Here is a 25,937-nt window from a genome sequence, read left to right as displayed (position 1 = left end):
CAAAAAGAAAATGAATAAAAATAGAAATCCAACTCTGTTTCAAATGAATGGCATAACTCCTGCAAGGAGAAGAAACTAATGCATTTTATTTTTTTACTCACAGTAGTTGAAATATATATCTGTAGTCTAGGAGGCCAAGAACTACCAACAAATCTTTAATTCAGTTGCTTTATTTTTCATAGTGATAAGGCTGCCATTACTAAGCAAATGGTTTTTGTACATCACAATTGAATAAGTAGGCAAATGTATTATTGAAAGCAATCGTTCTTTCATCAAGGAAGATGGGAGATACAAACACAGGAAAGAGAAATGACAAACTCCATAAAATAGCTTAGAAATTACAGATATCAATATAAAATTACAAGTTCTAATAAACATCTTTTACCTTGTCTCTCCCAAGATTCTATAAGTTATGATATGACACAACCAATGAGTGCACCTAGCTCCCAAACCTGGATTTCAAAGTACCATTCTCCCCCAAAAGGAACCACACTCCTTAAAGAAATGACTGATTCTAGATCTAGGGTGTGAAATGTATGGGATATGACTGAGTATCTTACTGTGCTGTGCAATTCAAGCAATGCTACCAAACTGATATAACCAGGTTGAAAAACCACAGAAGTCAGTTTTAAGGGAATTCTTAAAATATTTTCACATCTATACTATAAAGAAAACTCAAATTCAACTTACATTACAGGAAAACTCCCTATCTTTCTACCTTTAAACTAGATTCTTTCATTTGGATGTATTTATATATACCATTGCATAAAAGGCTGGGTCATAATTATTTTTATTCATGTTATTTTGTGAAATAATTTTTTCTTCTCATCTCCTGGGTCTGACAGCCCTAAAACAGCCATGACATTTTAAATCATTACCCATGGATGTAATAGTCAACTACTACACGAAAATGGTATCACCTATCCAATGTTAAAACCACAATAAGTTTTGCTTGTGTTAACTATATTCCAAAATGGTACAGTATTTTGAAACATAATACATATAAAATGTATTTTGAAACATAAAATACAGATTATGTAAGTATTAACTAAACTATATCATTGCAACTCATCACCTTTTGAGTATTTATATAGTTAATGGCTAATTACATAAGCAATCAAGTACGAGTTTTAAAGATAGCACAATCCAATATATTGTAAACAGCTAATTGAGTGCATCAAGTTTAGCTTAGATTTTCTTTGCAGCAACATTTCAGACTATGGAATCTGACTTCTAACTTTCAAAGTAAGAACACTGTTGGCAAAGAACAAGCACTGTGGAGCCGTATTGCCCAGCTTTGAACCCCAGTTCCACAACTTGACTGCTGTGTGACCTTGGGCAAACTCTATACACTTTCACATCTCCTCTTCCCAACCTATAAAGTAGTTACAGTAAATGCAACTGTCTCAAGAATATTGTTAAAATTATTATCAGTTGGCACATATAAAATACTTAATATACTCCCTGGCATGCCAAAAAATTCATGAAGACAATAACGATGATGATGAAGATGGACTCTGTTAGTATACTGGCAGCCTCTCCACCCTATCCTCTCTTAAGATGATGCTTAATAAAGAGGCAAGTAGTTTGGGGGTACATCTTCTATAGGAGCTCAAAAGCTTGGAGAGCTATTATGTAACAGCAAAGATTATCCTTTATTGAGAGTCTGTTTTTAATGTACAAGTTTAAGGGTGTCAACAACCTAACAAGACTAGGAATAACAGCTTCATTTCACACATAGAAAGTCAAAGGCCAAGAGAAGACATGAAAGTACAGGGTTAAATAAGTAGCAAATCTAGGACCCAAAACCATATTATCCAAATTAAAATCCCATCAGTCACAATTGTTCATTCACAAACCCAACAGTTTGGTTTCTCTCCACTCATTTAAGTAAAGGGAAATAAATAGTGGATCTAACCACTAAATTCTAGGGTGACTGTCCTTCCCAATCATCTGATGGGCTAGGGTTATGTTACCATATAGATGACGATTTATCAACATCTGTGGTGAGCAGTTTTAAAATTCTGAAAACACCTTGAAAAACCTGAATGTGAGTCTTTCAATCTACATATTACAAGATGGAAATCCTTATTTTCAGTGTGATATTCAGATGTCTCAGAAATAGCTAGAGAATGACACTTTCTTTTGGGGAAGAAAACCACTGGTAAAAGGCAGGCATCAGACTGTTCTATGCCTACCAGTACTGCTATCCTCTTTGTTTTCAAAGGGACCCTGTCCCTTGCTAATATCAAGAGTTCACCATCAGTTGGCCTTCCTGGATAATTCCATCAGATTCTCATCTTCTATAGTCTTCAATCTGCATGACCCACTGATAGAATCCTTTCTAGTGCTTCACAGACTTTAAAAATATAAACACGACAAGAGTTCCAACTCCTTGGCAGTTATTCCCTGCTTTTAAGAAAAGTATAATACTTTCATAAAATATTAAAGTTTAAATATTCTGATAGGAGACACTGTGGTATAGTGGAAACCTAGACCAATTTTTAAATTAGCAGGTCTAAGATTTGAATCTAACTCCACCACTTTGTAACTACCCGAGTCAAGGGAAGTCACTCATTCTGAGTTGTTTCCTTAGCCATGTAAGGAAAACAACAAACTTCTCTATATTCAAAGTGTTGTGGTAAAGACTAAATGATGGCTGGCGCCACGGCTCATTGGGCTAATCCTCTGCCTTGCGGCGCCGGCACACCGGGTTCTAGTCCCAGTCGGGGCGCCGGATTCTGTCCCGGTTGCCCCTCTTCCAGGCCAGCTCTCTGCTGTGGCCAGGGAGTGCAGTGGAGGATGGCCCAAGTCCTTGGGCCCTGCAGCCCATGGGAGACCAGAAGTACCTGGCTCCTGCCATCGGATCAGCGCGGTGCGCTGGCCGCAGCATGCTGGCCGCGGCAGCCATTGAAGGGTGAACCAACGGCAAAAGAAGACCTTTCTCTCTGTCTCTCTCTCTCTCACTGTCCACTCTGCCTGTCAAAAAAAAAAATTGTATGATTTTCTATTTTTCAAAGTTTAAAAATAGATATCTTCTCTTTAATGATAATAGCAAATAAAAACGGCTGCTTTGAAAACTCCTACCATGATGCTTCACCAGTAAACACTGCAAATATCCAAACAACTACCTCAAATAGCAACAAATGGGGTATTATAATTCCTGGCATAAAATGTAATATCTACATAAATACCACACAATTTCATTACCATTAATGATAGTCTAATAAAAGCCAATGGGCTTAATAGTAATTGTTGCATATTACAAAAGATTATGTATTTCCTACTTATGCATACTGTGAGAATGCTGCTTTATTAACTTTTTCACTAGAAAGAAATGAAGAAAAAGTGACATTCCATTATGCTCTCATTTTAGGCTTAAAACATCTGGGTGTTGCTTAGGAAAATTTGCTAAGCATAAAACCTGATCATCTATCACAAACCACTATGTTTAGTTTTCTAAGATTGTTTTAGGTTAAAAAAGGAAATATCTGCCATCATTTTCATAATTCATGTCCAATTAATTCTGAGATACCTAAGAAATCTCAAGAAATATTAGTAAAATAAAGATTTTTTAAGTATTTAGAAATGTATATTACTGCTTGCTCCAAATGTTGCCTACTCCAAGAGTCTAGAAATCTGATCAAAATATAGGGAAATGAACACTGGAGATAGAATCTTCAAACAAGAGGATGTAGGTACTTCCTAACCAGCGTTTGAAGTCTCGCTCAGGGTAGAGTCTAAGTTACACAGTAAATATAATATTCTTCAGTGTTGGAGAATGCCATTGCCTTCCTAGGAAGATTATGTGAGTAGGAAACTCATGCTCCAGATTCAGACATCTAAGGATTTGTTCTCAGCTCCTCTATGCCCTACAAGGGGTTAATTTTAGGTGAACTTTTAACTAGTTTTAGGAGTCTTGGTTTTCTCATGTATAAATTAGTAGATACGATGATTATTACATTAATTCACTCAATTTTAATATTTGCAAAGTGCTGCATTATTTTAATTTCTTAAACCTCACAAAAAAACTCATCAATAATTTTATTTCCATTTTTTTATGTGAAACTCAGTTTGTAGCTCCTGGTGCTCTGATGAGGATTTAATGACATAATTCATAAAATTTGCTTACAGAAGTATCTGACACAAAGTAAATGCTTAGTAAGTGTCAGCTATTATCATTAAGTTCTAAATTTTAAAAATAATGACTTCTTTATAATTCAGTAAAGAAACATTAATTTATTTAACAGCATGAAATCTTAATTCAACATTTTACTGGAAACATTTAGAGACTGTTCATTTAGTACTTGATTATAGTCACATAAGATCTAATGAAGCCCACCTAAATTGTTCCCCTAAAGATGTTTAGTTATACAATGGAAGGCACTTTTCCCTAGTAAAAAAATTTGTATTTGTCAGGAATAACTGGAGAAGCAATATACTTCTTAGCTCCTGTACTCAAGTCTATTCTGTCAATAACTGAAATAGGAATGTAATTTTTCTATAAAAGATGGCAATTAGTCATTTTTCATAATTAAAATTGATTACACTCAAAATGTATCCTTCACCTTAGAATATAAATGATCAAAGGCCAGTGCTCAAAGGGCTTTTGGAAGAGTGCCTGATGTCACTCACCCTAAGTATAGAGAGTAGTTTCTGAAGAGTTAACTCTAGTTTGCTATCAGCTAAAAAGCTAGTGTTAGAAGAAAAATCTGAAGGGAACCCCTTGGAGGACTTCATTGGCTTTTACAAAAATTTTCTGATTCTTTAACAAAATAAAACCTAAAAATAAGTGATAACCTCACATAATTCATGAAGAAGTACTGATTCAACTTTAAGAAGACTTAATATACAAACCTAGATATTCTGAAACCTACAATTAATCCTTGCAAGGATCTTGGATGACTGTGGCATGTAGGGTTCTAATTATGTTCATTAAATCAAATTGTAGTACTCAAATCTTCAACATTCATGGTTCTTGACTCTAGCAACACATTAGAATCACTGAGGATATTTCTTAAAGAAACCTGTTCCTGGAACCCACCCAGACATACTGAATCAGAACCTCTCATTCTTAGTAGAACAGAAATTCTTAACAAGGAAAAATTTTACAAAAGTGTAATTCATAATAGGTGTGTCTTAGTAAAAAATATTATCCTTGTTGATAGTCCCAATTCTTTTATGATTTTGATTTCTTCTTTTGTTTGATCATTTTAAATTTATATATTCTCTACTTGTTCTATGATGTGAAGTTCTTTGGAGCCTAATGATGCAGTTTGTTGTGCTCACAGCCCCTTGAATTTTTCATACTGCTCACTGCTGGAATGGAAATGTCTCAAAACGTCACACTAACAAGCTAGGTTAAAGGTTAGCCATAGCTTTTCCTATTCCTTTATTAAGCTCAACTTATGTGATAACTATGCGTCTGTGTATTTCTATTTCTAGTTAGAAATTTGATGAAATGAGTGGTTTGGTTTTAAAAGATCTTAATTTGTTAGGGCATAAGCATTCAGTCTAGCTGCTAAGATGCCTGCATCCATACTGGAGTACTGGAGTGCAATTCTCAGCTTCAACTCCTGACTTCAGCATCCTGCCAATTCAGCCCCTGCAAAGTAGCAGTGAGAGTTCCAATCACTGAGTTCCTACCACACACCTGGGAAACATGAAGTGCTCTCCCACCACCAAATTTTAACCATGGGCCCTACCCCAGACATTGTGTATATCTTAGGGGTGAACCAAAAGTATGGAAGCTTGTTCTCCTTTTCTCCCTCTCAAAAGAAAAATTCAATAATACATTGATGTCCTTCAAATAATTAAACAATGCTACTAGTTAATCAGAATGTAACAGAAACTACTTTAATGTTGCTATTTTCTTTTGAGTAGCTCAGAAAGCAATTGAAAATTCAAGGAGGAGGAAAAACAACTTCATATTGAAATTCTTTGTGGTTTTAAAAATACTTTATTTTCATTTTTAATTTAACACTTTCGATGTGATTTGTGCATAACAATTATAGAAGTAAACTTCAACACTTGATTTGATAAAAATGTTTCTTACGCTTAGTTTTTAAGAATCATCACCTAGGATTCCAAGGGGGTTGAACAGGGCAATAACATGCTGTTTGTGACCAGGTGCAAACAGAAAAAAATGGAGGGAGTGCATTCCCAGGAAGAGTTGGAGAGAAGCTTGCAGTGGAAATTCTACAGACGGAAGAGGGATGCTGTGGAGCAGCATGGAAGGAGCAGAAGCACAGCCGCAGTCAGGGACACCACACAGGACTCCCCAGACCGAGAGAGGAGGACGGGCCAGCACGTGAGACAGAGGCGACCCCAGACTGCGGCAGCCGGCACCACTGGTGTTTTTGCCTGAGGGAGAACACTGCAGACTACCCCCTAATGGGGGGAGGGGAGGAAGGATACCCACATAATCCAGTGAGAAGAAAGCATGTTTCTTTCTCCCCATCCCCCAAGACGTGTGCAAAGAGAATGGATTAGGAGGCCTATTTAGTGAAGTAATTGCCCAAAACACCCCTAATATGGAGAGAGAAAAGGGACATCCAAATATAGAAAGCACATACAACTCCTAATAGACATGACCAGAAAAGATCTTCACCACAACACATTGTAGTCAAACTTTAAATAGTAAAACATGAAGACTCCAAGATGTGAACAGAAAAGCCAATTACTTTCAGAGGATCTCCAAATAGACTCACTGGTCATTTCTCATGAGAAACCCTACAGGCTAGGAGAGAACAGAGAGATATAGTTCAAAGTCTTAAAAGTAAAAGAAACTCAACCCAGAATACTATATCCCACAAATCTCTCATTTATAGAGAGAAAATAAAGACCGTCCAAAACAAACAAAACCTGAATTTGTCAACACTTGTCCAGCCTTAAAAACATGCTTAAAGATATGCTACACACAGCAACACAGAAAAAAGGCTGGCACTGTGGCATAGAAGGCTAAGCCTCTGCCTGTGGCACAAGCTTTCTATATAGGTGCCAGTTTGCGGCTGCTCCTCTTCCAATCCAGCTCTCTGCTTATGGCTTAGGAAAGCAGTGGATGATGGCCCAAGTGCTTGGGTCCCTGTACCTACATGGGATACCCAGAAGAAGCTCCTGGCTCCTGGCTTTGGATGGGCTCATCTCCAGCCATTTGGGAAGTGAACCAGCGGATGGAAAACCTTTCTATGTCTTTCTCTATTTCTTTAACTCTACTACTCAAATAAAATCTTTAAAAAAAAAAACCTACAGAAAGATAGTTATCATTGTGAAACAATGTGAAGGCAGAAAATCTCCCAGTAAAAGTACAAAGGAAAGCCAAAGCAAACAATAGGAATATTTAAGGAAAACTGGCAGGGCCAGGTCATTAGTTATCAACATCAGCCTTGAATGTAACTGGCTGAATGGATTAAAAAATAAGACCCATCTATTTGCTGCTAACAAGAAACACTTCAACAACAAAGATACAAGCAGACTGGAAGCTAAAGGATGGAAAAAGATAGTTCCATGTTAATTGAGTAGCCATCCTAGTATCAGACAAAATATTTTAGCACAAAATCTGTTAAGAGAGACAAAGAAGGGCATTAAATAATGATTAAGGGAGAAATTCAACAGAAATATGTGACCATAATAACAACAGGGATCCCGGCTATTGAAAACTAATGTTAATGGGTAAATGGATGTAAAGGGAGATATTGACTCCAATAGTAATGGGGGGACTTCAACACTACACTTTCATCAATGGACAGAACAACTGGACAGAAAATCAAGAAAACAGAGCTAAATTACACTATGGACCAAATGGACTTAACCAATATCTACAGATTACTCCATCTCATCTTTCATCCTTGCATGGAACTTTCTGTAGATAAGACAATATGCAATGTAATACTTTATCCATTTTAGTATTTTTTTTTGTTCTAGTACCGTTGGTTGAATGCTGTAATTAACACACAATTATTCTTAGGTGTTTAAATTTTAACTGAAAAATGATCCCTGTTAGGAATTTGGAAAACATTATGCTGAGTGAAATAAGCCAATCCCAAAGGGACAAATACCACTTGTTCTCCCTGATAGGTGACAACTAACTGAGCACCAAAAAGGAAACCTGTTAAAGTGAAATGAACACTAGGAGAAACGGTGACTTGATCAGCTCTCACCCTGACTGTTGATGAGCAACTTAATATGTTATCCCTCTTAGTAATTTTTTTTGTTTGTTCTACTTAATACTTTTGGTTGAATACTGTAATCAATACACAATTCTTCTTAAGTGCTGAAACCTAATTGAAAAGTGATCACTGTTAAATATAAGAGTGGGAATAAGAGAGGGAAGAGATGCACAATTTGGGACATGCTCAAGCTGACTTACCTCAAACGGTAGAGTTAGAAACATACCAGGGGATTCCAATTCAATCCCATCAAGGTGGCATGTACCAATGCCATCTCACTAGTCCCAGTGATCAATTTCTGTTCACAATTGATCATAATGACAGGACTAAGAACCAAAGGGATCACATAAACAAGAATAGTGTTTGCAAATACTAGCTGATAGAATAAAAATGGGAGAGAATGATCCAACATGGGAGTGAGATACACAGCAGACCCATAGAATGGCAGATGTCCTAACAGCACTCTGGCCTCAGAATCAGCCCTGAAGGCATGTGGATCTGGCTGAAAAGCCCATGAGAGTATTTCAGGCATGGAAAGCCAACACACTCTGGGGAAAAAAAAAAAAAAAAAAACCTAAATGAAAGATCTCCGCAAGTGAGATCCCAGTGGAAAGAACGGGTCATCAAAGAAGGAGGGACCTTTCTCTGAAGGGAGGAGAGAACTTCCACTTTGACCATGGCCTTGTCTAAAAATTATCAGAGTTGGTGAACTCAGGGGGCTTCCATAGCCTTGGCAGCTCATGACAAGAGCCTAGGGTGATTACTGATGCCATAAACAAGAGTGTCAATTTGTTAAGTCAACAACAGGAGTCACTGTGCACTTACTCCTCATGTAGGATCTTTGTCCTTAGTGTGCTGTACATTGAGATTTAATGCTATAACTAGTACTCAAACAGTATTTTTCACTGTATGTTTCTGTGTGGGAGCAAACTGTTGAAATCTTTACTTCATGTATGCTAAACTGATCTTCTGTATATAAAGAGAATTGAAAATGAATCTTGATGTGAATGGAAGGGGAGAGGGAGTGGGAAAGGGGAGGGTTGCAGGTGGGAGGGACGTTATGGGGGGAAGCCATTGTAATCCATAAGCTGTACTTTGGAAATTTATATTCATTAAATAAAAGTTAAAAAAAAAGACAATATGCTAGGACACAAAGCAAGTTTCAGCAAATTTTTAAAAATTGAAATGTTACCATATCTTTTCTGATCACACTGGAATGAAGCTGGAAATTAACAACTTAGGAGTCTTTAGAAAATATGGGAACACAGGAAGATTGAACAAAATGCTCTTGAATGAACAGTGGGTCATGGCAGAAATCAAAAGGGAAATAAAAATTTTCTGGAAATGAATGTAGATTACAGAAGAACATATCAAAACATGGGATACAGGGCCAGCACTGTGGTGCAGCAGGTTGAAGCACTGGCCTGAAGTACCAGCATCCCATATGGGCACCAGTTCTAGTCCTGGCTGCTCCATTTCTGATCCAGCTCTCTGCTAAGGCCTGGGAAAGCAGTAGACAATGGCCCAAGTCCTTGGGCCCCTGCACCCACCTGGGAGACCCAGAAGAAGATCCTGGCTTCAGATTGGCACAGCTCTGGCCGTTGTTGCCATCTAGGAAGTGAATCAGCAGATGGAAGACTTCTGTCTCTACCTCTCTTTGTAACTCTGTCTTTCAAATAAAGAAAACAAACAAAAAAATGGGATACAGCAAAAGCAGTGTAAAAAGGTAAGTTTAAGCAATTGTTTCTATATGAAGCAATTGGAAAGGCATCAAGTAAATGACCTAAAACAAAGCCAGAGGCATTGCAATACCAGATTTCAGGACGTACTACAGGGCAGTTGTAATCAAAACAGCATGGTACTGGTACAGAAACAGATGGATAGACCAATGGAATAGAATAGAAACATCAGAAATCAATCCAAACATCTATAGCCAAATTATATTTGATCAAGGATCTAAAACCAATTCCTGGAGCAAGGACAGTCTATTCAACAAATGGTTCTGGGAAAACTTCATGCAGAAGCATGAAGCAAGACCCCTACCTTAAACCATACACAAAAATCCACTCCACATGGATTAAAGATCTACGTCTATGACTTGACACCATCAAATTATTAGAGAACATTGGAGAAACCCTGCATGATATAGGCATAAGCTAAGACTTCTTGGAAAAGACCCCGGAGGCACAGGCAGTCAAAGCCAAAATTAACAATTGGGATTACATCAAATTGAAGTTTCTGTTCTGCAAAAGAACAGTCAGGAAAGTGAATAGGCAACTGACAGAATGGGAAAAAATATTTGCAAATTATGCAACTGATAAAGGATTAATAACCAGAATCTAGCAAGAAACCCCACAACAACAAAACAACCCACTTAAGAGATGGGCCAAGGACCTCAATAGACATTTTTCAAAAGAGGAAATCCAAATGGCCAACAGACACATGAAAAAATGTTCAGGATCACTAGCAACCAGGAAAATGCAAATCAAAACCACAATGAGGTTTCACCTCACCCCGGTTAGAATGGCTTACCTACAGAAATCAACTAACAACAGATGCTGGTGAGGATGTGGGGAAAAAGGGACACTAACCCACTGTTGTTGGGAATGCAAATTGGTCAAGCCACTATGGAAGTCAGTCTGGAGATTCCTCAGAAATCTATTTGTAACCCTACTATACAACCCAGCCATCCCAATCCTTGGAATTTACCCAAAGGAAATTAAATTGACACACAAAAAAGCGGTCTGCACCTTAATGCTTATTGCAGCTCAATTCAAAATAGCTAAGACTTGGAATCAACCTAAATGCCCATCAACGGTAGACTGGATAAAGAAATTATGGGATATGCACTCTATAGAATACTGTGCAGCAGTCAAAAACAATGAAATCCAGTCATTTTCAACAAAATGGAGGAATCTGGAAAACATCATGCTGAGTGAAATAAGCCAGTCCCAAAGGTACAAATATCATATGTTTTCCCTGATCGGTGACAACTGAGCACCAAAAAGAAAACCTGTTGAAGTGAAATGGACACTATGAGAAATGGTAACTTGATCATCCCTTGTCCTGACTGTTGATGAACAGCTTAATACTTTATCCCTTTTAGTATATTTTGTTTGTTCTACTTAATATTACTGGTTGAACTCTATAATCAATACACAATTATTCTTAAGTGTTGAAACTTAACTGAAAATTGATCCCTGTTAAATATAAGAGTGGGAATAAGAGAGGGAAGAGATGCACAATTTGGGACATGCTCAATCGGACTTGCCCCAAATGCTAGTTACAAACATGCCAGGGGATTCCAATTCAATCCCATCAAGGTGGCATGTACCAATGCCATCTCACTAGTCAAAGTGATCAGTTTCAGTTCATAATTGATCATAATGATAGGTCTGAGAGTCAAAGGGATCACATAAACAAGACTAGTGTCTGCAAATATTAACTGATAGAATAAAAAAGGGAGAGAACGATTCAACATGGGAAGCGGGATACACAGCAGACTCATAGAATGGCAGATGTCCTAAACAGCACTCTGGCCTCAGAATCAGCCCTTAAGACATTTGGATCCAGCTGAAAAGCTCATGAGAGTATTTCAGGCATGGAAAGCCAAGACATTCTGGCAAAAAAAAAAAAAAAATGACCTAAATGAAAGATCTCTGTGAGATCCCAGTGGAAGGAGGTTCCTTTCTCTGAAGGGAGGAGAGAACTTACACTTTGACTATGCCTTGTCTAAATATGATAAGAGTCAGCGAACTCAAAAGGCATCCATAGCCTTTGCAACTCATGACTAAAGCCTAGGGTGATTACTGATGCCATAAACAAGAGTGTCAATTTGTTAAGTCAATAACAGGAGTCACTGTGCACTTACTCCTCATGTAGGATTTCTGTCCTTAATATGCTGTACATTGTGATTTAATGCTATAACAAGTACTCAAACAGTATTTTTCACTTTGTGTTTGTGTGGGTGCAAACTGTTGAAATTTTTACTTAATATATACTAAATTGATCTTCTGTATATAAAGAGAATTGAAAATGAATCTTGTTGGGAATGGAAGGGGAGAGGGAGCCAGAGAGGGTAGGGTTGTGGGTGGAAGGGAAGTTTTTGGGGCGAAGCCATTGTAATCCATAAGCTGTACTTTAGAAATTTATATTCATTAAATAAAAGTTAAAAAAAAATTTACCCAAAGGAAATTGTGGGGAGCAATCCGGACTAGACTGAGTTACTGGAATTAAGACTTATTCTATGCATCTGCTCTCCCACAATATGGCGCTGGGAGAGAAGTAAACAGCTTCCGCACAGCTGCCTCCAGTTCAACTGATAAACTGTAGGACTTGCTCCTGATTGGAGGAGAGCAGCGTACTCGGCGTGTGGGCAGCCGAGTTGGGATTGGCGGAGGAGGACTATAAAGGAGGAGAGAGACGGCATTCACCAGGAACATCTATGGGGAACATCTAAGGGAACCCGTGCAGCCCCCGAGAGAACCAGCCGGCAGTGTGCCGCTCCCCTGCGGAAGTGGGGAATGCGGCCAGGGGGAACTGCCCTTCCACGGAGGTGGAAGGGATAGTAGCCAACCCGGGAAGAACCAGCAGCAAACCCGGGGAGGGCCGAGCAGACGAAAGAACAGCGCAGGGTCCTGTGTTGCTCCTCCACGAAGAGGGGGAGCGACAGAAATGAAATCAGCATATGAAAGAATTATCTGTATCCCCATGTTTATTGCAGGTAAATTCACAATAGGTAATATGAATTCAATCCAAATGCCCATCAAGTGATTACTTAATAATGAAATTGTTGTATATATAAAATATGGGATACTACTCAGCTAAAAAAAATGAAAATTCTGTCTTCGGCAACAAACTGGACAAACTGAAAACTATTATACTTAGTGAAATGAGTCAGTCCCCCACAAAAAAATAGCATGTTTTCCCTGATCTGTGGTAACAAAAAGTACCAAAAAATTTGTATGAATAATAGACATTTTGAAATTTATTTGTTGTTTATTGCCCTTGTCTTTACTGTTGAGTAACAGTGTTATTTTCTGCTTACTATTTGTTGAATTCTTACTCTTACTCTAGAGTTAATCTTATAAGAAACTGAAGGTAGATCATTATAAAAATTAAAAAGGAAGGAAGAACAGTTGCAATGCATGCATGAGGGATGGGAGGGTGGCAAGTATCAATATGCGCTTAAATCCATAACTAGGACATACATGAAATGTGTTCACCTTAAAAACTAAGTATTTTTTAAAAAATAATATGCTTTGAAATGGAAAAATGTTTAAATATATATTTAAGCCAGTTTTATTAAAATAATCATATGGACATTATGACCATTTAAAATATTTAGTTGCCAAAAAGAATATTTTAGAAACTAGAGGATATTTATGACATCATTGCGTGCTAGTCATTGAGCAAAAGGCATAATAAGTTACTGCATTTTAATAGCTAACCATCCCTAGATATGATTAAATCAGATTTTAAAATGGCTACTCCGTCAAGTCAGATTTTAAAATGTTAATTTTGGGACTTAAGTCAAACAAAGCCTTACTCCTATCCATTAGGAGTTATACTAGCTCAGGAGTGCGTAGCAGATGTGGAACTCGGTGAGAAAAGTTCTGGGGGATGGGGTGTGACACTTTACAAACCCCAGTTGAAAGTCACAACAGGAGGTTGTATCTCATGAACTTTTCTGGACTGAGTAAGCTAAAATGAGACTTGACTTTGATATTAATAGGCAAATTACATAATATTTAGTCAGCTTCCATAGTATCTAGTTTATATTTACACTAAAATATTGAAAAGTGGCATATATGATTTTGATGTCCAATTCAATTGGTCATAAAGAAAAGTATTAAATTGCTTTTTCATTGTTTCAAAAGAAGAACTACTCATATTCCAAACATACTTTCTTGCAAAAATAACTTGTGACTATGAAAGTTTGTGTTGCCAATTCAAAAACTGTACAACCAAATAACTGAATCTCTCATTATTTTGACAAATAACTGCTCATTCTAAAATATTTCTAGTTTAGTATTCCTTTAATTTTTTTTCAAAGATATATTTATTTGAAAGTCAGTTACACAGAGAGAGGAGAGGCAGAGATAGGTCTTCCATCTGATGGTTCACTCCCCAATTGGCTGCAATGGCTGGAGCTGCGCTGATCTGAAGCCAGGAGCCAGGAGCTTCTTCTGGTTCTCCCATGTGGGTGCAGGGGCCCAAGGACTTGGACCATCTTCTACTGCTTTCCCAGGCCATAGCAGAGACCTGGATCAGAAGCAGAGCAGCCGGGACAAGAACCAGCACCTATATAGGGTGCCAGTGCTTCAGGCCAGGGCGTTAAGCTGCTGCGCCACAGCGCCGGCCCCTAGTTTAGTATTCCTTATACATTAATCTTTTGGCAAGTATCGAAGTAAAAGCATCACATTATTCAAGAAAAATACTGCCTGGTCATGGCAATGTAATTGATATAGCTTCGAACAGAAGAAAATAGCAACCATATTTTTTTATGACTTTCTCACACAATATAACCATTAAACCAAATGACTATTTTGTTTTTTGTGTTTCTTTCCCCCCAAAGAAACCTTTTATTTTTTTTAAGACTTGGTTTTCATTCTCAAGTAGGGCATTTTAGGACGATTAATGCTATTATCATATTGGATACAGATGTGACATTTGGGGAAGAAACAGAAACAGGGTAGGGGTTGTCTGCCACTCACTGGTTCACTCCCTAGATAGTCACAACAATTGAGGCTAGGCCAGACTGAAGCTAAGAGCTTCAGCTGTCTCCCACATGGGTGGCAGGGGTCCAAGTACGTGCATCACCTTTTGCTGTTTTTTCCTAGGCCATTATCAGGGAGCTGGATTGGAAGCAGAGTGGTTGGGACAGGAACCAGTTCCCATACAGGATGCCAGAATCATAGGCAGTGGCTTTACTTGCTACACCACATCAGCCCCAGAGTCTTCTTAGAAGATAAAATTGGCCGGTGCTGTGGCTCAGTAGGCTAATCCTCCGCCTTGCGGCGCCGGCACACCGGGTTCTAGTCCCAGTCGGGGCACCGGATTCTGTCCTGGTTGCCCCTATTCCAGGCCAGCTCTCTGCTGTGGCCAGGGAGTGCAGTGGAGGATGGCCCAAGTCCTTGGGGCCCTGCACCCCATGGGAGACCAGGAGAAGCACCTGGCTCCTGCCTTCGGATAGGCGCGGTGCGCCGGCTGCAGCACGCTGGCCGCAGCGGCCATTGGAGGGTGAACCAACGGCAAAGGAAGACCTTTCTCTGTCTCTCTCTCACTGTCCACTCTGCCTGTCAAAAAAAAAAAAAAGATAAAATTAAGGGAAATGTAGGAGTGATAAAAAAAATCCTGTTTGCTGAATAAAGGTGAAATTCAAATTGAAGCAATACAATTATTTTCAAACAAGCTCTTTTTTTTTTTTTAGAAAATAGCACTGTTTTGACCACTGTACATTGCATGACAACATATTGTTCTATTTACTGTCGTCACTGTTGATAAATCAATACTAACTACTTTTTCAGAAATTGAATTAATAACATGAAAATTAATATATATGCATATCAACTATGTGCATGAGTGTGTGTTTGTATGTATAGCTCAGATGCAAAGGCCAAAAAAATCATTGCTATATCTTATTAGATGCGTACTGAATGTTGCATTTTTTTTAAACTTTTATGTAATGAATATAAATTTCCAAAGTACAGGTTATGGATTACAATGGCTTCCCCCCCATAATGTCCCTCCCACCCGCAACCCTCCCCTTTCCCACTCCCTCTCCCCTTCCATTCACATCAAGATTCATTTTCGATTCTCTTTATATACAGAAGATCAGTTTAGCATACATGAAGTAAAGATTTCAACAGTTTTTTCCCACACAGAAACATACAGTGAAAAATACTGTTTGAGTACTAGTTATAGCATTAAATCTCAATGTACAGCACACTAAGGACAAAGATCCTACATGAGGAATAAGTGCACAGTGACTCCTGTTGTTGACTTAACAAATTGACACTCTTGTTTATGGCATCAGTAATCACCCTAGGCTCTTGTCATGAGCTGCCAAGGCTATGGAAGCCCCCTGAGTTCACTGATTCTGATAATTTTTAGACAAGGCCATGGTCAAAGTGGAAGTTCTCTCCTCCCTTCAGAGAAAGGTACCTCCTTCTTTGATGACCCGTCAAACAAGCTCTTAATATTTGAATCTCCAGCAGAAGCAAGGTCTTCAAACTTAAAATAAGGATGTCTAATATTTAATTCAAGTCATTTGTATTTTTTTGCCTATCACTTCCCAAACTTAAGATAACTTCAACCACATATTCCTTAGATGGGAAATTTTGGAGTTGGAATCAAGAAAGAGCCATAGCTTAGCAAGTCTGATGTGGTATAATGCAAACAGTGCATGTGAGGAATACGGTGTACACAGAGATGTAGCTTCACAGAAGTCAGAAGCGGAGAACAGGAAAGTGTGAACAACAGCCTTCATCCCAGCAAGATGGGGAAAGACCAGACTTCCTCTACCTGCGGGATAAGGTATGAGCCTAGTGTATTTGACTCTCAGATGAGGAGCTCTTTAAAGAACACCTGGATTAAGTTGATTTGACCATGAAATGAGTATGAAGAAAAATGTTATGATATTGCAACCTTAAAAAGGAAGTGTCAATACAATATAGCAATTGGTAGGGAGGTGTGGAGCCTCAAACAAAGTGTCCATCTGCAGATGAATGGATAAATAATGTGGTACATTTACATAATGGAGTGTAATTGAGCCATAAAGGGATGAAATATTATCATTCACAACATGGAAGGAATCAGAGGTCATTATGTCAAGTCAAATAAACCCAGAACAGAAAAGCAAGTATCACATGATCTCACTCATGGGTGTGGTCTAAAATGAAGATGATCTAATACAAGTTGAAAGTTAATAGTGGTTACCAGTGGCTAGGGAGTGAAAGGGGGAAGGAGAGATTTGGAAAGGGTTGATTGATGTGGACTAAGTTAGTGCTAGATAGCATTAAGTTCTGGGGTTCTATCACATGGTAGGGTGATTACAGATAATGTTTTTGTACTGTATATTTCCCTATTAAAAAAAAAAAGCTGAAAACCTACAAGATAGGATTTTGGATGTTTTCACTATTTGATTTTAACCAGAAAAAAAAATCACTCTGTACTCCAGGTCCATGCCAGAAGATAGGACCTCACATGTTTTACTGTCTCTAATTGTTAACAAAATCAAAGGTATATGGGTGGGTATTTGGGACAACTGTTAAGATACCACTTGTGATGACTGTATCACATATTAAAGTGACTGTGATCAAATCACATCTCTGCTTCAGATCCAGCTTCTTTCTAATATGCTTGGCAGGCAGCAGGTAATGGCCCAAACACTTAGATTCCTGTCATCTTTATGGGAGACATGGATTGAGTATGGGGCTCCCACCCTTGACTTAGCACAGGTCTGTCTGTTGCAGACATTTGGGGTGCCAACATCAACCACAAGGAAGAATTCTTCTCCCTCCTATCCCGAGTGTGTGTGTGTGTGTGTGTGTGTGCATGTCTGCCTTTCAAATATAATCGATTAAGAAGTTTTAAATCAAAGGTACAAAAAACATTCTAAGATGTGTTCATTCATCTCTAATCTGTCTTGATTTTTAATCTGAAACCAAAACATCATGCATTAAACAGACTAAATACTTGGACAGTGTTTTGTTGTTGCCATCATTTTATTTTGGACAAGGATCTATACTACTATAAAATTGCTTTTACTGAATCTGGCTTTGTTGTTATGTTCTCTTACTTGCAGAGTCTTATGGGTAAGATATAGTTATGAAGTTGATTTCATGAGCCCCAGGGGAGAACATGTCTTCAACCTTCAGTGCAAGAACAAGCTTTCATTCTCTTATTTTATAGACCGTGAAGTCTTAGGGGTACTTGGTCATGGTCATAAATTTAACTCAATTGAAGTTATTAACTTTTAATGTTTACTTTTTTGATCCCCTTCGACATGAATGTGAAATAACATGGTCAAAGACCCAGAATTATAATGTGGAATACTTTTAGTTAATTATACCTATTCTCTATGCTGTCACACAGATAAACTAAAATATGGCTTCTAGCAGTTCCTGAAGAATCAGGTTTCATTGGAGGTCTTAAAGGAGCTAACAGGGAAGAATTGGGGTATTCAAGAACAATTTTAATGCAATGTCACTTTAGTTCATCTTCCATGAGCATAACCTTATTGGCAAGCTATCCTTGAACAATGTGGGGCCTCATGGTCTTCTTGATCCATGATACTTGACTGGAAAGTTTCTAAGTGTGCCTACTCTACGAGTGGCAACTATCTCTATCCTGCCATCTAAACCCAAACTGCATCATCAGCTATACCAGTTGCCATTCCAATCAATCTGGTCATTAAGAATAAATGGGCAAAAAGGAAAGCAACATCTATAAACCAATGGGGGAGGGGAAAAATCAACTCTAAAAATCAAAATACATGTTGACTAGGTAAAGACTAGAAATCCAAATCGCAGTGTGATTGCATTTATGATTTTATTTATAATGTAAAATATGAAACACCATTTGGAAATAAATTCTAGATTTACTAAATTCATAAGGAAATCTCTGCTGTGGCCAGGGAGTGCAGTGGAGGATGGCCCAAGTACTTGGGCCCTGCACCCCATGGGAGACCAGGAGAAGCACCTGGCTCCTGCCATCAGATCAACGCGGTGCGCCGGCCGCAGCGTGCCGGCCGCGGCGGCCATTGGAGGGTGAACCACCGGCAAAAGAAGACCTTTCTCTCTGTCTCTCTCTCTCACTGTCCACTCTGTCAAAAAAAAAAAAAAAAGGAAATATGTTCTAATAAACATGTTCATTTCTCCATTAACCTTAGAAAAGTATAGCCTGAAAGAACTTTCAATTGGCAGGGCATAAATCAAAATGCATTAAAGATTATCTTCAAAATTCTTATTCTCAAAACACTTAGTACATACATGTAGCTGTGGGTGGAAAAAAGTAATTTCTAAAGAAGTCTAAGAGAGACACAAGTAGAAAATACAGCTCCATTTATGACTCTAAGTAAACTAAATTATTTAAAAAAACAATGCCATTTCAGATTACCCAATCTCCTTCATGAAAATTACTGAAGAGTTAGCTCCTTCCTAAATCATTCTGTGAAGCCAAAATTTACTTTTATATCAAAACCAAAAACACTACAACACAAGAGAAAAACACAGATCAGCATACTTTATGAATATTGATGCAAAAAACAAAATACCAGCAAACCAAGTTCAATAACATATTCAAATAATTATATATCATGATGAAGTGGGACTTATCCCTAGAATGCAAGGATGTACAAACATAAAAAACAAACCATTAAGTAGTATGCTATACTAACAGAATGAAAAAAAAACGGAATCATCTTAATTGATATAGAAAAAGCATATGGCAAAGTTCAAGACTGTCTCATGATAAAAAAAACTCAGTGAACTAGGAATAGAAGCAATCTACTTCAACATTACCAAGAATTGCTTGTAATCATAAATATGACCTGTTTAGATTACTAACATCACAAACAAGGCTCATGAAAAATTCCTATAAAGACTACTTACCTGCCAAAATTTTCTTGAATTGTCTAAACCACGTATCACAATAATCTTCACTTAAATTAATAAGATCAAGTGTAGAATTCTTTAATTTATTTTGTTCCTTTTTCAAGCAGATGAAAAGTGTAATACCTAATAAAGTACCACTTTTCTGTTGTCTGACAGAGAAACGCCGTTTCAGCTTCACAGAGAACACATCTTGGAGTTCAATAAATTCTTCCTTACATTGCAATGTGAACTTGGAATCACCTGAAAAATTAAAATGTTCAATCAAAACCACTGTAACCATATCTTAAATGTATGAGAAAGAGTTAAAACCCAGAAAAATCTTTATTATTTGTAATTTCATGAATTTCCCTTTAAGTCAGTTCCTGGGTGGGATGAGATGGAAAGAGAATAGGGTCTATTTTTCCAAAAATGAGGGGAAAAATGCAGAATAAGTAGATGAAAGTCTAGCACACCATGCCCAGGACATTCATAATCTGACGATACACAAAGTTTAAAGAATTCCAGGAATATAAACAAAGGAAAATTTCAGTAGTAAAACTTATCAAGCAAGGGGTTCTTTGGTCTTAATATGGACAATGTAAAGTAATGGGGAAAAAAAAAAACAGAATTCCTTGACAGAATTGATTTTAGAACAGTTTGTAAAAGACAATTCTGATGGAAATGTACATCCTCAATAAAGAAACATATGAAAAACTGGAAACTGAAGTTTATAACATTTCTTTTTTTTTTTAAATCTCTTTATTTTTTTAAATATATCTTTATTTTTTTTTAAACTTTTATTTAATGCATATAAATTTCCAAAGTACGACTTATGGATTACAATGGCTTCCCCCCCATACCGTCCCTCCCACCCACAACCCTCCCCTTTCCCACTCCCTCTCCCCTTCCATTCACATCAAGATTCATTTTCGATTATCTTAATATACAGAAGATCAGCTTAGTATACCTTAAGTAAGTATTTCAACAGTTTGCTCCCACACAGAAACATAAAGTGAAAAATAATAGATGATTTTTTTAAAATGATGATGAAATCAGATCAGACCTATTGTCATGTTTAATCCCAGTGAGAGTCAAGTTGGGAATTGAAAATTTCTTTCTTTCTTTTTTTTTTTTTTTTTTTTTACAGAGGATCAGTTTAGTATGCATTAAGTAAGGATTTCAACAGTTTGCACCCCCATAGAAACACAAAGTGAAATATATTGTTTGAGTACTCGTTATAGCATTAAATCTCAATGTACAGCACATTAAGGATAGAGATCCTACATGAGGAGTAAGTGCACAGTGACTCCTGTTGTTGACTTTACCAATTGACACTCCTGTCTATGGCATCAGTAATCTCCCTATGCTCCAGTCATGAGTTTCCAAGGCTATGGAAGCCCTCTGAGTTCTCCGACTCTTATCTTGTTTAGACAAGGTCATAGTCAAAGTGGAGGTTCTCTCCTCCCTTCAGAGAAAGGTACCTCCTTCTTTGATGACCTGTTCTTTCCACTGGCATCTCACTCGCAGAGATCTTTTGCCAGAGTGTCTTGGCTTTCCATGCCTGAAATACTCTCATGAGCTTTTCAGCCAGCTCCGAATGCCTTTAGGGCTGATTCTGAGGCCAGAGTGCTATTTAGAACATCTGCCATTCTATGAGTCTGCTGAGTATCTCACTTCTCATGTTGGATCACTCTCCCCTTTATTTACTCCATCAGTTAGCGTTAGCAGGTACTAGACTTGTCTATGTGCTCCCTTTGACTCCCAGTCCCTTCACCATGACCAACTGTGAACTGAAACTGATCACCTGGAACAGTGAGATGGCATTGGTACATGCCACCTCGATGGGATTGAATTGGAATCCCCTGGTATGCTTCCAACTCCACCACTTGGGGCAAGTCAGCCTGAGCATGTCCCAAATTATACATCTCTTCCCTCTCCCATTCCCACCACCATGTTCAACAGGGATCACATTTCAGTTAATTTTCAACACTTAAGAATAACTGTGCATCAATTACAGATCTAAACCAGTCATATTAAGTAGAACAGATAAAAAAACTACTAAGAGGGATAATGTATTTAGTTGTTCATTAACAGTCAGGGCTATGCTGATCAAGCCACCATTTCCCATAGTGTCCACCTCACTCCAACAGGTTTCCCTCTTGGTGTTCAGTCAGTCGTCACCGATCAGGGAGAACATATGGTATTTGTCCCTTTGGGACTGGCTTATTTCACTCAGCATGATGTGTTCCAGATTCCTCCATTTTGTTGCAAATGACTGGATTTCGTTGTTTCTTACTGCGGTATAGTATTCTAAAGAGTACATATCCCATAATTTCTTTATCCAGTCTATCGTTGATGGGCATTTAGGTTGGTTCCAGGTCTTAGCTATTGTGAATTGAGCTGCGATAAACATTAGGGTGCAGACCTCTTTTTTGTTTATCAATTTAAATTCCTTTGGGTAAATTCCAAGGAGTGGGATGGCTGGGTCGAACGGTAGGGTTATCTTCAGGTTTCTGAGGAATCTCACTTCTATTAATCTAGAAATATCCCCTCCAATCTTACTATAATCAGACTATTTTTATAATGACATGAAATTTTATCAGTTATTTAACTACAAGTCAGAAAATGGTTGTTGTCCCATTTCAACTGGCTCTTCAAGTGTTTAGTTAGATGGGGGTATATGGCCTGATAGTTAAAATATTGGTTAGGACATCCACATCATGTGTCCGAGCTTCAGCTTCAGCTCCCAGTACCAGCTTCTTGCCAGTGCAGGTATTAGGCATCAGTTTGATGCCTGATCAGTGATGCCTACAGCACCAGGCATCACGTCATGGCTGAAGTGGCTTTATCCGTCACCAATGTGGATTCCTATTCAGTTCATGACTCCTGGCTTCAGCCTGGCCCAGCTCCAGCCATTGTGGGCATTTGAGGAGTGAACTAGCAAATGAGAGATCTGTCAGTCTGTCTCTGTCTTGGACTTTCTGCTCCTCAAACAATATTAAAAAAAAAAAAAATTCCAACATCTCTGCTTTTAGCCAACGTAGAATAATGAAGACTAGTTTTGTCTTTTACCTGAAACCATGACAAGAACACACAAGATTCATGAAACTGCAGGTTTCAGACATTGGAAATCAGGTAGCAGAGGACAGTGATCCACAAGAGAGGGGTAACAAAATGAACCATGTGATTGCCTCAACGTCTGCCAACAAAGTCTTCCATACAGAGATACTGCTGGGGACCTGCTTCATATAGCTGGATGTGTGGAGGTTAGCTACATCATTTGCTCACTGCAGAGAATGTATAGTTTTGATTTTAGCCATAGAATATTCTAAAAATTGGACAATTAGTAAAACTGAATATATTTTAATTTATGTTTTCTTTTGTATTTCTTAGGAAATACCTCTATACAAGCTTTTTTTATATTTCTGTTAGGTCACATCTATTTTTTACTAAATTGTAGGACTCCTACAAACAACTAGAAAATGGCTCTTTATTATACATATATTACAAATAACTTCTAGGATAATCATGCAATATTTGTTGTCTCCTTATGTCACATAAATTGTTTCTTTTAATGTCAAATCAGACATAAGAATATGAGGAAAGGAAGGAAGCAGAAAAAGGATGGGGTGGGGGAGGGAAAGGAAGAGCTGAGAGAGAAGGGGAGAGAAGAAAAATTAATCAGCCACTGAGAGAAAGTAAAAGGTAGAAGAGATGAAATAAATTTTCATTCTAAGTCCTGAGTTAGAGACAATCTTTTCAAGATTTATTCTATTTATTTGAAAGGCAGAGTTACACAGAGAGGGGGAGACAGATAAAGGGAGAGAAAGATAAAGCTCCTCAATCCACTGGTTCACTCCTCAAATAGCCACAGTGTTTGGGGTTGGGCCAGGCCAAAGCCAGGAGCCTGAACTCCTTCCAGGCCTCCCATGTGAGTGACAGGTGCTGAAATAACGATTACTAGGACCACCTTCTGATGCTTTCCCAGTCACAGTAGCATAATACATGGAAACACAAGAGATCCTGAATACCTAAACCAATTTTAAACAATAAAGCAAAGCTGAAGGCATCAAAATACCAGAATTTTATATAGGGAAGTTATAATCAAACAGCCTGGTACTGGCACAAAGAAGACATGAAGGCCAATGGAACAGAACAGAAACCCAAAAAATTAATCCATGCACCTAAAACCAACTAATCTTTGACAAAGGAGTTAAAATCAACCCCTCAAGAAAGGACAATCTCTTCAACAAATGATGCTGGGAACACTGGATCTCCACATGCAGAAGTATGAAACAAGACCCCTACCTTATACCTTATACAAAAATTAACTCAAAATAGATCAAGTATGTAGATCTAGGACCTGATACTACCAAATTGCTACAGGAGAACATTGGGGGAAACCCTGCAAGATATTGGACCTGGCAGAGACTTCTTGGAAAAGACCCCCAAAAGAACAGGCCAAAACTGACAAATGGTAACACATCAAGCTATGCTGCTTCTGTACTGCAAAGGAAACACTCAAAGTGAAAAGGTGACAGAATGGGAGAAATTATTTACAAACTATGAAACTGATGAAGAATTAATACCCAGCATCCATAAAGAGCTCTAGAAACTCGACAATAAAATAAACAATACAGTTAAGAAATGCATTAAAGATTTGAACAGGCAGTTTCAAAAAAGGAAATCCAAATGGCCAACAGACACATGAAAAAATGCTCAGGACCACTAGCCATCAGGGAATGCAAATCAAAACCACAATGAGGTTTCACCTCACCCCAATCAGAATGGTCTCCTACAGAAATCAACAAACAATAAATGCTAACAAGAATGTGGAGGAAGAGGTACCTTAAATCCACTGTTGGTGGGAATGTAAACTGGTGTAGCTAATGTGTGGTGTAGCACACAGTATGGAGATACCTCAGAAATCTGAAAATGGATCTACCGTGTGATCCAGCAATCCTACTCCTTGCAGTTTTCCCAAAGGAAATTAAATCATATTAAAATGTTGTCTGTACCCCCACGTTTACTGCAGCTCGATTCACAATAGCAAAGATATGGAATCAACACAGATATCCGTCAACTAGTGGCTAAAGAAAATGTGGTGTGTATATATATATATATATATATATACACACACACTATGGAATACCACTCAGACAAAAAAATTGTCTTTTACAACAAAATGGATGCAACTGGAAACAGTTATACTTAGTGAAATAAGGCAACCCCAAAAATATGAATACTATGTTTTCCCTGAACTATGGTAACACAGAGCAGAAAAATGTAATGCATATAAGGGAAATTGACATTGAGATGTGAAGATGTCATTGTTTTTAGCTCTTCTCTCTACTGTAGAGGAAGAGTGTTTTTATTTTTTCTTGATTTTTACTTAGTGGAAGGTTAAATTTATGATTATAGAATAAACTGAAAGTAAGTCATTATAAAAATTAAAAGAGTAAGGAAGAAGGAGGGAGTGTGGGAGTGTGGGTGGGAGGGAGGGCATACTGGGAAGTATAACTATGCTCCTAAATATGTGTATAAAATACATGAAATTTGTTCACCTTTATATAAATTTTAAAAATTGAAAAAAAAAAAAACAGCCTGGACTCAAAGCAGTGCTCTGATATAGGATGCTGGGATTCCAAAACTGTACAATACGTTTCCCCTATATTCTGAATTTTTTTAAAGTTGCCATATAATTGTACATATATATGGGATACAGTGTGATATTTCAATGTATGTGTAAAATGAATAATTATCATAGTATTAGTATATGAATCATCTCAAACATTCAAACTCCTATATCGAAATATACAACAGATTGTGGTTAACTATAATCACTCTACTGTGCAGAACATAAGAATTTATTCTTCCTATCTTACTGATTTATTATGTGTGTGATTTTAATAGACAATTCAAATTTAAAACCTCTTGTACACTGCAAATTTAAAGATGCTAAACCAACAACCAATCTCACACTTGTTGAAAACCCAAAAAATTTCCAGCAATAGGGCAAGAATATCTATTAGAATCCTTACTCTCCCAATTATTCTAGACATTCTAGCTAACACCATATATAAGGAAAATCAAATAAAAGTAAGTGGTGGAAGTAGGGGAATGGGGGAGAGTTGAAGTTATTTATAATGATATAATAATTATTTGTAAAATC

The 25,937-nt window shown here is 37.7% G+C and overlaps 1 protein-coding gene across 5 annotated transcripts in view; it reads right to left on the bottom strand.

Moving 5' to 3' along the window:
• Positions 1-25,937, bottom strand: part of CERKL (CERK like autophagy regulator) — a 175,694-nt gene that overhangs the window by 81,916 nt on the left and 67,841 nt on the right. For 4 of the 5 annotated variants that reach the window (XM_008258805.4, XM_070070504.1, XM_002712228.5 and 1 more), the window contains one exon: positions 19,784-20,026. In XM_008258805.4, coding sequence (XP_008257027.2) covers positions 19,784-20,026 — 243 coding nt within the window. The remainder of the gene's footprint in view (positions 1-19,783; positions 20,027-25,937) is intronic. The other variant, XM_070070503.1, reaches the window with a different exon arrangement.

The sequence above is a fragment of the Oryctolagus cuniculus genome, chromosome 3 (genome assembly GCF_964237555.1).
Source record: "Oryctolagus cuniculus chromosome 3, mOryCun1.1, whole genome shotgun sequence".
Taxonomy (NCBI): Eukaryota; Metazoa; Chordata; class Mammalia; order Lagomorpha; family Leporidae; genus Oryctolagus; species Oryctolagus cuniculus.
The sequence above is the reverse complement of the archived record's forward strand: the minus strand, read 5'-3'. Positions and strand labels throughout refer to the sequence as shown.